Source organism: Sarcophilus harrisii, chromosome 3, assembly GCF_902635505.1.
Source record: "Sarcophilus harrisii chromosome 3, mSarHar1.11, whole genome shotgun sequence".
Lineage (NCBI taxonomy): Eukaryota > Metazoa > Chordata > Mammalia > Dasyuromorphia > Dasyuridae > Sarcophilus > Sarcophilus harrisii.
This window is the reverse complement of record NC_045428.1, coordinates 178,333,359-178,347,329: the sequence shown is the minus strand read 5'-3', so window position 1 is coordinate 178,347,329 and position 13,971 is coordinate 178,333,359. Positions and strand designations below refer to the sequence as shown.

The 13,971-nt window shown below is 31.4% G+C and overlaps 1 protein-coding gene across 11 annotated transcripts in view; it reads right to left on the bottom strand.

Annotated features, from left to right (window-relative positions):
- Window positions 1–13,971, bottom strand: part of ROBO2 (roundabout guidance receptor 2) — a 606,204-nt gene that overhangs the window by 295,237 nt on the left and 296,996 nt on the right. For all 11 annotated transcript variants that reach the window (XM_031958824.1, XM_031958826.1, XM_031958829.1 and 8 more), the window contains exons 3-4: window positions 5,016–5,173; window positions 2,995–3,115 (exon numbers count right to left, since the gene is read on the bottom strand). In XM_031958824.1, coding sequence (XP_031814684.1) covers window positions 2,995–3,115; window positions 5,016–5,173 — 279 coding nt within the window. The remainder of the gene's footprint in view (window positions 1–2,994; window positions 3,116–5,015; window positions 5,174–13,971) is intronic.

Below are 13,971 nucleotides of genomic sequence, written 5' to 3'. Positions count from 1 at the left end.
AGGTGTGAACACAAGCATTGTTCAATCAGTTCCACTTAGTACCTTGTTTCAAGTTCTGGCCCAAAATAACTCTTTCTAAGATTAAATCAACTCCCATGGCTTAACACTTAACAACTCCCTGATTAGTAGGTGATGCAAATATGCATTGTAAGAAAATTCTTTTGTCTTTTAGTAAAAGAATACATTGGAGTGAGGAAGAACTAGAAGCAGAAAGATGAATCAGAATTCTGTTGCTGCCATAAAGGTCAAAGTTGTCTAGAGCATGAACTAAGTTGCTTAGCTGTGTGACTATAGGAATGAGATGTATACAAAATATTGCAAATGTAGAAACAATAATATATATTAGTTGATTAGATATATGGGAGGGTGAGAGTAAAGAGTAAAGGATGAAATTGAGGTCATGAACCTATGCATGATGGTAGTGTGAGGATTTGGAGGAAAAGATAATCAATTCCTTTTTGGAGATAGTCAATTTGATATATCTATGAGAAATTCATAGATGAGTTCATGATACAGGATTAGAGATCCACAGAGGCACTGTGTATGTGTATGTATGTGAATGTGAGTATCTGTATGTGCCTGTATTTATATAGGTACATATTTATGTACAAACACACATATATGTGTGTATGTATATATGACTTATCTTAATAGAGATAATAATTAAACTCATGAAAGCAAGTGAAATCATCCAAGGGAGATCTTATAAGAGAAAATAAGAAGAGGGTTGGAACTCTGAATGGAATATTGTAGAATATGTCTATATTACCTCTGTATTTCAGGAATAAAAGATTATGGCCAAGTATTTTTTAATGGTGGTATAGAAGAATATACAGGAAAATTATTCCAATTCAATTACATTTCTTACAGTTCTTATTCTTCAAACATTAGATTAAATCACTTCAATGTTTTACTGGTGGCAATATTATTCCCATTCTTTTATTTACATTTTAGCATTGAATGATACTTCTACATTGAAGCATTCCTAAAGACATTAGAATAAAACTAAGTAGAAAATTCTTCTAAATAGAAGATATGTAATATGCAGCTTCACAAAGTCAGCTTTTATTGACCACTAATTTTACATAGAAGTAGAAGCTATACTTTACTAGTTATAATCTAAAGACTATTTTAGGATATTATAGCTGACTAAAGAATTTTAAAGCTAAATTAATACATCTCAGAGCTCTCAAGGATGGAAATTGCACATAGATTTTGATTGGCCATATTTTTACTATTCATTTTCTTTTAAATTTTTTGTTTATCCCAGTGTTTTGACAATTTGGACCCTCAACTGCTAAATATTCAAAGGGGTTATTACCAGACATTACTCAGTTTTCAAAGTGACTGAAAATAGGGGCTTGGTGTCTTCTATATATTCATAAACTTAACCCTCTGTATGTATATGTCAAGAATAATAAAACAACTTTTAAGGATTTCTGTCCTATCCTTAAGTTAAGCAATGTCACAATCCCATGGAACAGGGATTGTGCTTCTTTAGGTATCTATATGGCTTCTATAATCACACAGTGGCAAATCTTGTGGTCTCATCAGGAAGTAAGCACTTTTTATGTCTTTTATTGAAAACCATGATCATTATTTTGAAGCAGAAAAATTAAAATTTATGAAGGTTACAGATGCATTATTTGTGCTATGAAAAATATTATATAGTTAAACTTCTTTTCTTCAAATCACCCTGAGACTAGAACAAGATTTTTTGGTACTGACTTCAAAATGTTCTCAGTTTTCCAAATCACTTTAATTCTCTCTCTCTTCTATCTAACATTTTACCTCTATTTCTCCACATTTCCCCTCTTTCAAAAGTTAACTTTCCCTTCCTTTCCCTGTCACAATAATATAATTGCACAATTTGTGAGTTGGAAGAGACCTCAAAGCAAATGAGTTCACCTTATTCACACACACACACACACACACACACACACACACACACACACTACCCACTAAAACATATCCAACAAGTGCTGATTTAGCATTTGTGAAGACATGTAGGGACAGAAAGATGACAATGTGGATGACCTTTTTAAGCATTCCATTTCCTATTTTTCTTGACATAAATTCTAAATTATCTTCTTTGAAACTGTTACCTGAATTCTGAACTTTGGGTCCTAAATTCTAAACTCTACATATGATGATTCCTCAATAAAACCTGAAATAGAATTACTACACATTACCCGACTCAACTAGGAAAATTCAAAATTGTTTGATTTGTTATCAGTCACAGATCCCTAATCATAAATAGGAATCATTGTCTGGTTTTTGATCACTTAATTAAGCCCTCACAATTTAAAAGTCAAAATGTATCTTGTGAACACAAGTAAATTTCTATTTAACTACAGCACATGAAAGACTAAATAGTTGTAAGAAGTTCATATTGTATTTAAATTAAATACAAAAAGAAAATGCCTTATCTTTGTGTTTTCCTAAAGATAAACAATATACAATTTCCTTAGATTTTTCATCCCTATATTTCTCCTGTACTAGACATAAAATTTAAAAGAACATGATCGACAAAAAACACAAAATGCAAGCATAAAATCATAAAATTTAGAACAAGTAGGAGCCTGACAGATGAAGAAAATGATCACAAGGGAGATTATGTGATTTGCTCACAGTTACACAGATTGAGATTGAATTGATTAGTTTGTCTCTAAATTCAATCTTCTTTCTACCCAATAAAACTGCTCTCTCAAATATGTGATAAATATGTAGGCCAAAAACGATAAATGCACATTTTACAGAATATAATGAGGTTATTAAAGTTTCAAGTTCTTTTGATCAGGGATCTAAGATTAAATATGAAACACAAGTCACACTAAAAAACAGGATAATCATACTAATTTGTTAATTTACTTGCCATTCAAATTGCATAAAATCCATGATATTTTCTTATAATTTGCAAACTAACCATAGTTTTTAATAGATTAAATATTTATAATCTATAACAAAAATAATAATTTTAAGAGATGTCTTTACCAAAGACAGTCACTTCTGCTGGATCACTGTCTCGTTCTCCCACCATGTTTGTGCCAACACAGGTATACATGCCTGCATCACTCTTTCTAGTGTTTGAAATCATCAGTTTCCCACCACGTATCTGTTTTGAATAAAATATTCAAGGTTATGGAAATATATTAAATATTTGAATCATAATCAAATCATTAGCAGCATACATAGCTTTTTATTTTTCTAAATACATGCTAAGATAGTTTTCAACATTCATCTTTGCAAAATTGTATGTTCCAAATTTGTCTCCCTGTTTTTCCCCTTCTTCAGGCAGTGAACAACTCAATATAGGTTAAACATATGCAATTTTTCTAAACATATTTCCATATTTGTCATGCTGTGCAAGAAAAATTAAAAAAAAATACAAGAAAGGGAAAAAAGCAAACAAATAATAACCAAAAAAATAAAAGTGAAAACATTATGTTTTCATTCATTCAGTCTCTATAGCTTTCCTGCTGGATGCAAATGGCTTTTTCCATCACAAGTCTAGTGGAATCATTTAGAGACCAAATATGGAGGCATCAGGCATATACTAAGACTAGCAGAGAACTCTTGGGAGGCCTGAGTCTTAGTTTTAACAATAGGATCCTTTATATGATATGTGGGGTAGATGTTCTAATGAAATATGTAGGGAAGAAAAGATACCCTAGCTTTCAGTGCCCAGTCCCCATATGAATCAGGAATAATTCAAAATTTACATTAGAATTACACCAAAGGAAAACATTACCAAATGTATTTTTCATTTGTCTTCAAATGTCTTAGAAAAGCCCTCTGCCTACCCATCTCGTCATTCTTCAACATTACTATCAATTTTTGCAATTACTCATTTTCTCTATAAGCCATAAAGTATCTTCTCTATATCATCTCTACTAATATACATATTTTATAATTTCTTAGGAAATATTATCAATGAATATTTTAGTAAGCAATATAGATCAAGAACTGTTTTTTCTCTATATTCCACACTTATTGGGAACCAAACTTCCTTTAGCAATGAGAATTCCATCAACATAGATAGCCAAAGTAGAAATGATAAGTTATATTATCTTTATGCTTCCTGGATATGATTTGGTCATATGGTATTAGCATATGCATGAGAAAAATCCAATTATTAAAAAATGAAAGACAGTTATAGATAGGCCAGGTGAAATGGCTGACTGCTTACATTTATCTCAAAATTCAATCAAAGGGAGAGGTTAAATTAGGTGAAATTCCATGTTAAAGAAAGAGGATTATATTAAATAATGCTTCAAATAACATTGTTTTCAGAAAATCTTCAGGTTATTGAATATTCAGGTATTGAGGTGGTGCTCAATAAAACAAATCAACCACTTTACCAACATGGATTTTTTTCATGCATAAAAAAAAAAAAAAACTAAGCCAAAAATAGTAAAATAGTCAAGTAGTTAAAACAGATTTTTTGAAACATTTTATTTTAATATATTCTCATAAAAATGCCACAAAAACTTATGTGGTAAAATAAATTTAAGAAAAAATGATTAAAATTATCTTTATGATAAATGTAAACATCATAAGGTACAATATATTTAATAGAGAAAAGGCCAAATTTATAAATCAAGAAGACCTGGGTATGAGTATTGTCTTTGCTACATATAAGCTGTGTGACTGTGTATAAGTCTCAGTGGCCTTGTAATGCATTACAACTGTAAAAATGAGTTGTTAATCTGTACTAGAGAGTAAAATTTCCAGTTGAAATTCTCCCTACTCTTTCAAAAGAACATACTAAAACAAAAACAAAAAAAAATTCTAATGATTTTTTCAATTCACATACTTTTTAAACATTTCTTACATTTTATTAGTTTTGAATGATTTGCCATTGAAAATTTAATAGGGATATGGAGAGTTATGTTCATTTTATACAGATAATAAAATGTTTTTAATTTGTTAGAAGTAAGTTTGAGCATAAAACAATGATCTTTATAAAATTTTGATATCCATTGGCTGTAAACTGTTATTTCAGGTTGACTCACATTTATTCTCTCTTCCCTGTCATCAATTCGAACTTTGTCTTTCTTCCAATAGATGGTGGGCTCTGGATGTCCTCGAGGAGGCTGGCACTCTAAGATAGCAGGCTCTCCAGCTGCAACAACAACATCGGTGGGATTTTGCCGGAAGTCATCTCTTAATACTGAGAAAAAAAAATGACTTTAAAAAAATCTCACTGGAAGTGATTACATATTTTGAAATATAAGTAAAATGTTCATTTACTTTCAGTAAAACCTTCCAGGTGATTATTGCTGGCAAATAATTACTTAAGTTGTTAACATTAGGGGGGAAAACTCTGGCAATCAACTTAAGGATGTTTTAGAGATAAGAGTGGAAGCAAAAAGCAAGAATTTCTATGAGGGACCTTTCTTATGACATGAATATAGATGTGATATGTGGTATTTTCATTAAATTTCTTAAGATATACAAATTTTTATCATTGTAACATGCTAGCATTGACGTACATAGGTTTTTATTTTCATCCATTTTGTAATTCTACTTGCTATGTGACATCTGGATAGCATGAGATATAAATGGAGGGTTATCCTTTATAGCAGTTTTGTCAGGCTGATATTTCTTTGTTTTCATTAAGGAGAATTGGACCTCAGTTATAACTTCTGAAATGCTGGCATGCCTGACTCTCCAAATGTCACCTATATCATTTCAGGAATTTTTGTTGTTGTTGTTGTTGTTGTTGTTGCTGTTATTGTTGTTGTGTTGTGTGTGTGTGTGTGTGTGTGTTTTATTTTTGTTTTTTGCTTCTGGATGGGTAAATTGTCTGGAGAAATTCTTCATCCCTTACTGGATTGAAGATTCTCAATTTTATTAGACAAGTAGTAATTTTTTAAAGGGATCTAAAATTTAAAATGAACAGTTTTGAAAGGTAGTCAAGCTGATATTTCTAATGCCATAACCTGTTTTCCCCATTTGTTAATATTCTTGTCACTTGACAAATTTGGTATTCCAATGAATAAAGAAAGGAGAGAGGTATTCATGATAGATAAAACCCAAAACTTAACAAAGAGCTAGTTTAGAAAGTAAATTACACTCCTGTAAATTAGATTAAAAAAATTAGACTTTTAGAGTCCAATAATCATGTTCAACCACTATAATCCCCATTCATTGATATAAATCTCTGGGTTAATTAATTGATATTCTCCAAATAAATAAATATTCATCTACAGAAAGACAACTGAGAATTTTAGAGTTTTCCCCTTCTTGCCTTTCTGCTACATATCTTTTAACAGTTTTCTACCTTAATAAAGTCATAACCATTTGAATAATTAGAAATGGTTTCCCATTGAAGAAACAATCAAGAAAATTTCAGCTCAAATTGGTCTTTCTCATTGTATAAATCTACTATAAACATTAATCAACTTCTTTTGCTACTAATAAAATATCTTAAAGTTTTAATACTCAAAAATACTCATTTTCTGTCCTCTCAACTTCTAGGAAAGAATATCTAACTTATAAGCATAAAATTTCACTTCTGAATGAACTGACGAATTGAGTACACTTAAATGTGAAAAGTATACATGTCTAGAGGTTATAATGTGTTTCCTTCCATCAGGTAAACCTTAAGGGTTTGGTAATTAATTTGTATTCTAATACCTGAACAGCTGCCTATTTATACAATGTTAAAAACAAAAAAGTATAAACACATGCTAAAAGGGTGATGAGTACTCCTGCATAACTGAGATTGGCAATAAATAGTATTTTGGCAGAGACCCAAATTATTCCAAAAATAGCACATCTGGCAAGTGGAAGTTAGCTATCTTTAGAATTTGTTTCCTAAGGAAAAAAAAAAATGCCAAAAAACAAATCAAAAGCCTCTACCCTCAAGGCATTTGCAGGCTAACAGGACCATTCAGTGTGTGTGTATGTGTGTGTGTGTGTGTGTGTGTGTGTGTGTACTAATAATTAAGGCAAATCATTCTCATGTATAATCCAATACTGAACACAACAATACAAATTACTGTTTAAAATAGTATCCTTTGACTTAGGAAACAAAGATAGAAACAAATAACAGAAAACTATAGTAGTATAATAAGATGGAAGGCATGGGTTGCTATCATTTGGCAACAGAACATATGTTTGTGACAATTACAGAAAAAAAAAAAAGATTCCCATTTGCAAATGAAACCAAGAAACCCAACCTCCATAATAATTTCCTGCTTGCAGACTAGTTGTCCTTGAAGTAGATGACAGATAATAATCCAACCATTTTTATAATTTATACTTTATAAAATAATCTGTTACTTGCATGAGTTTTTAATCTTGATCTCTTACAAAACATATAGAACTTCCTGAAAACTATGATGAAAAAAAGAGCCTAGACACTATTTTTTTAGGAAATCATCAAAGAGAACTGCTGGGATGTCACAAAATCAAAAGGTAAAATAGCCATTGAAAGAATTCATGAAACATCTCCTAAAAGAGATCCCAAAATTAAAACTTCAAGGAATATCATGGCTAAATTTCAAAACTATTGGACCAAGGAAAAAATATTAAAAGCAGCCAGAAAAATGCAATTCAAATACCCAGGAGCCACAATAAGGATTACTCAGGACCTAGCAACTTCCACCTTAAAGGATCATAAGGCCTGTAATCTGATATTCTGAAAAGCAAAGGAACTTGGAATACAGCCAAAAACAAACTATCCTGTTAAACTGAGAATTTACTTTCAGGGAAGAAGATAAAAACAGGTGAATTCCATTTATTTCTGATGAAAATACCATAGCTAAACAAAAAAATTAACCTCTAAATATAGAACTCAAGAGAAGAATGAAAAGGTGAAAAGAATTCTTATGAACTGTAATTCTGTTATGCATATACATGGAGAGTGAATGTATAATTTAATTTCACTGTAATAATTTTAAAAGAAATTAGAGGTGGAAAGGGGATTATACTGGAAAAGAGGGAAAGTGGAGGTAAAATGAGGGAAATTACATATCAGAAGAAGCAAAGAAAACCTACTATAATTGAGGGAAACAAGGAAGAAGGGGTAAATATTGTGTGAATCTTAACACTTATCAGATTTGGCTCAAAGAAAAAAATATTAAATATATATGGTTTCACAGAAAAAACTTCTCTCACATTATAGAAAAAATGGGAGGGGAAAGGGGAAAAAGGAAAGCGTAGACCAAAAGGGTAGGAAAAACAGAAATAGTAGGTGAAAGGTATAAGAAAGGAGGAGGGACTCTAAAGGGGAAGTACCTGCTTGAAGCAAGTGGTGCTCATAAGTAAAATACTGGGGAGGAGGGAAAGGGGAAAAGCAAAGAGAAAGTGTAATTTGGGGTTAACCATAAATGTGAATGGGGTGAACTCTCCTCTAAAGCAAAAGCAGATAGCAGACAGAATTAAAAGCCAGAATCCTACAATATGTTTACAAGAAACACATTTAAAGCAGAGTAATACACACAGAGTCAAGGTAAAAGACTGGAGCAGAATCTATTATGCTTCAGTTGAAGTAAAAAAAGAAGGGGTAGCCATCCTGATCTCAGATCAAACAAAAGCAAAAATTGATCTAATTAAAAGAGATAAGGAAGTTTTGAAATTATAACTTGCTAAATGGTACCATAGATAATGAAACAATATAAATACTTAACATACATGCACCAAAAGGTATAGCATGGAAATTCCTAAAGGAGAAGTTAAGAGAGCTGTAAGAAGAAATAGACAACAAAACTACAATAGTGGAAGATCTCAAACTTGCTCTCTCAGAACTAGAAAAATCAAACTAGAAAAATAAGAAAGAAATTAAAGAGGTAAATAGAATACTAGAAAAGTTAGATATGATAGATCTTTGGAGAAAATTGAATGGAGACAGAAAGGAGTACTCTTTCTTCTCAGCAGTTCATGGTACCTATACAAAAATTGGCAATGTATTAGGACATAAAGACCTCAAAATCAAATGCAGAAAGGCAGAAATAGTAAATGCATTTTTTTCAGATCACGATGCTATAAAAATTACATTCAATAAAAAGCCAGGGGAAAATAGAACAAAAAGTTATTGGAAACTAAATAATCTCATCCTTAAGAATGAATGGGTAAAACAGCAATCCTAGACACAATTAATAATAAGATCCAAGAGAATGACAACAATGGGACAACATGCCAAAATTTGTGGGATCCTGACAAAGCAGTAATAAGGGGAAATTTTATGTCTTACTTCCCTAAAATGACAAAGAGAAAATCAATGAATTGGGCTTGCAACTACAAAAGCTAGATAAAGAGCAAATTAAAAATCCCCAGTCAAATCCAAACTTGAAATTCAAAAAATAAAGGGAGAGATTAGTAAAATCAAAACTTAAAAAAACAATTGAATTAATAAATAAAACTAAGAGTGAGTTTTATGAAAAAAACCAACACAATAGATAAACCTTTAATTAATTTGATTAGAAAAAGGAAAGAAGAAAATCAAGTTGTTAGTCTCAAAAATGAAAAGGGAGAATTTTCCACCAATGAAGAGGAAATTAGAACAATAATTAGGAGTTATTGTGCCCAACTTTATGCCAACAAATTTGATAAACTAAGTAAAATATAGCAATACCGACAAAAATAAAGATTGCCCTGATTAACAGAAGAGAAAATAAATTACTTCAATAGTCCCATTTTAGAAAAAGAAATAGAAAAAATCAACTCTCTAAGAAAAAATCTCTAGGGCCAGATGGATTTACATGTGAATTACACCAAACATTTAGAGAACATCTAACTCCAATATGATATAAAGTATTTGCAATAATAGGGAAAGATGGACTCATACCAAATTCATTTTATGACATGGTACTGATAGCTAAACCAGGTAGGATGAAAACAGAGTAAGAAAATTATAAATCAATCTTCCTAATGAATATTGATGCAAATATCTTAAATAAAATATTAGCAAAAGATTACAGAAAATCAACCCCAGGATAATACATAATGGCCAAATAGGATTTATATCAGGAATGCATGTCTAGTTCAATATTAGGAAAACTATTAGCATAATTGTCTATATCAATAACCAAATTAAGAAAATCCATATGATTATCTCAATAGATACAGAAAAAGCATTTGATAAAATCCAACATCCATTCTTAGTAAAAACACTAGAGAGTATAAGAATGTATGGACTTTCCCTAAAAAATATTCAGTAGCATCTATTTAAAATCATCTGCAAGCATCATATGTAATGGGGATAAAGTGGAACCATTCACAATAAGATCAAGGAGAAACAAAATTGCCCACTATCACCTTTACTATTCAATATTGTATTAGAAATACTAGCTTTGGCAATAAGAGAAGAAAAAGAGATTAAAGGAATTAGAGTAGGTAATGAGGAAACCAAATTATCACTCTTTGCAGATGATATGATGGTATACTTAGAGAATCAATTAAAAAAACTATTCAGAATAATCCACAACTTTATCAAAGTTGCAGGCAAAATAAATCCACATAAATCCTCAAATTTTTATACACACTAACAAAATCCAACAGCAAGAGAAGCAAAGAGAAATTCCATTTAAAATAAATGTCAATACTTTTAAACATTTGGGAATCTATCTGCCAAGGAAAAGTCAGAACTATATAAGCAAAATTACAAAACACTTTCTAGACAAATAAAGTCAGATCTAAACAATTGGAAAACTATCATGTGCTCTTGGATAGGTTGAGTGAAAATAATAATGATGACAATACTACCTAAACCAATCTATTTATTTAGTGCTATACCAATCAAACGCTCAAGAAACTATTTTACTGACCTAGAAAAAATAGCAACAAAATTCATCTGGAAGAACAAAAGGTCAAGAATTTCTAGAGAATTATTGGGAAAAAAGCTACAGCCTAGCTATACCAGATCTAAAACTATATTATAAAGCAACAGTCATCAAAACCATTTGATATTGGCCAAGAAATGGAGCAGTTAATCAGTGGAATAGAATAGGTTCACAAGACAAAAATAGTCAATGACCATAGGAATCTAGCTTTTGACAAACCCAAGGACTCTAGCTTTTGGAATAAGAATTCACTATTTGATTATTGTTCTGTAAGAAATGACCAGCAGGATGATTTCAGAAAGGCTTGGAGAGACTTACATTAGATTTAACATATATTTCTTCCATGTTTAACATATGTTGTACTACTTGCCATCAAGGGTGTGGGAGAAGGGAGGGAAAATTGGAACACAAGATTTTCCAGGGGCTAATGTTGAAGAATTGTCCACACATATGTTTTGAAAAAATAAAAGCTTTAAAAAAAGAAAAGATATTTAATAATGTTTTATAAGTTGGAAGGCAACACAAAAATATTCCAAACCTCATAACATAATTGTAATCATATTTTTAGCTAAATCAGCTTTTATAACACACCCATCTTCATTCCAAATTTTACAACATTTTATGGGATTTACATTTGCATGAATATTACAAATAACCATATGTCTGCTTCTAGTTTTGTTCCAAATGTTTTCCCTCCCTTTTCCCCCACCCCCTAGTCTTAAAAAGAAAACAATAGATAGGAAAATGACTAATTCTTGAAATGGGAAATCACATTGTATTTTTATTTATATTTACTTAAATCAACCAAAGAAGGTAAAAATGTCAGAGCAATAGCTCCATATCCTGCAAATGTATGCAATATGAAGAAACCTAAAAACTAAAGGAAGTAAGCTAGGTGGATTGTATTTGAATAAAAGCTAAGAAATAGTACTCTCATTGAGCAGAAAGAGGAAATAGATGAGAAATCTGTAGAGCAAACACAATATTGAACAAGATAATAATCATGGTATATAGTACTGTTATATAGTACTGATATACTGATAACATGATAAAGTAAACATTTAAATTAAATAAAATTAAAGAAGACACCTAAATTTAAATTACTACAATTAAAATTAAATGTTTGTTTTTTGTAGTTTATTCATGAAGAGGATCAAAATGATAGTACCATGTGAGGTCAAGGTACAATGTGCTCTATTGTGGTTTTTCAGAACAAAAGGCTCGTCTACATGAAATATTCCATATTAACATTTGGAGTTGACATATCTCTAAATGTGTGCATCTCACATTTCTCTTGGGCTACTATAATTTTTCTTTGCTCATAGAAAACAACACTTTCTTTGATGTGGGCATGGATGATCCTCTGCCAGTGTCCCCCATGTCTCATAATTAATTTCAAAGTTCTTCAGAGAGACCTGAAGAGTGTCCTTGTATTGCTTGCTTCTTTTGACCTTCATGTGAATACTTGCTTTGTGTGAATTCTCCATAATACAGTATTTTAGGTAAATATGCTGTTTTGGTAATCAAATAATGTGGTCCACCCAGGGGAGTTGAATTCTATTCAGTAGTTTGAATGCTTGACAATTCAACTTGAGAGAAAACCACAGTGTCCAGTACTTTACCTTCCCAGATGATATTCAGAAGCTTCCTAAGACAATTACAATGAGAATGATTCATTTCATGGCATACCATTGGAATACCATCTAGATTTCCCAAGCATAAAAATGAGGTCAGTGCAACCACTCTGTAAACCTTCAGTTTGGTAGGCATCCTAAAATCTCTTCTCTCCGACACTGATCAAGCTCTAGCAATGTGTGCATTAACCTCATTATCTATATGTATATCTCTAGAAAGAATACTTCAGGGCCTCATAAAAGTATTTTGGATTCTTACAATGAACATAAAACATTCTTACTAAGTCAAGTATCTTGATTCAAACTTTCACTTGCACTTTATTTTTGATGAACTTAAATGCTGCCATCTTAGAGAGAGATAAACTATCCTACTGGATTCCTGTGAAATTTTTATTTTATTTCACAGTTTCTGACTTTCCCCATTTTTGACAGACCAGTTTTGTTGTAAATGAATGAATGTGATGCTGCATACCAAATCACTGAAAGCTGTCCATTCCTTTTCTGTTCCACTGTTGCCAACTATATGTTAGCTCAGGTTTCCTTCCATGTTAGCAATGAACTGTTCATATTTGAAGAGACTCTAAACTGTTGCCATCACCTCTTTTGGCATTCATTTTGACTTGGGGCTACCACTCTTATTAAATGTGAATATTTAGTTTGGAGATGATATGTCTATGATTGTTTTAGCACTCTGTAATATATATTACCTCTGTCACCAGCACATAGTCTCTCTTACAATGACATAATCTATTGAATGAGAATGTTTGCTGCAAGGATACATCCATCAAATTTATTGTGTTTAGGTAAATGGAATACAGTTGGTAATAAGAAGGTCAAGATATACACAAGTCTTCAGTAATAAGTGACCACTGCTGTTGCTGTTTCTGACTCTATTCCTCCCAACGTCTCCCAGCCATATATGACAATTTGTGCTTAATCTGTTTTTAAAGTCAATTGGAATTATAAGCTTGTCATCTTTTGGCACAGTAAGGATGGAAAACACATTAGAAGTACGAGGCAGAAAAAAAGAAGATATTAGGCCTAAGGGTTTTAGTGATTTCCCAGTTCTGTACCACCAGCATAATCTGGAAGCTAAGAAAGTTAATGAAATTTTAGGCTGCATTTAAAAAGATAGATCAAGGGGAAACAATAGCACACTGTCACTATCATTCTTGAACTGGGGCAACAAAATACTGTTTGGAGTGAACATTTTAGGAAAGACTTTAATAAATTAAAGTGTATCCAGAGGAGAGCTTCCAAAATAATGATCCTGGATTAGCCTTTTGGAAGGTCTAATTTTTCATTAGATGTGTGGTAAGAGGAATAAAAATATAATGAAAGGCTTTCACATACAAAAGAAACTTGTTACATTCCAGCACATAGAAGAGAATTTGGAATATTCACCTGGGCAGAAGTTTTAGAGAGGCAGATTTAGGCTTAATATATAAGTAAAAAATCCCAAATACTTAATGCTTTCAGAACTTTTCAAATAATGCTAATGAATTCCTTCTTCATTGTCAAGCAAAAGCTGGATGATCAATTGTCAG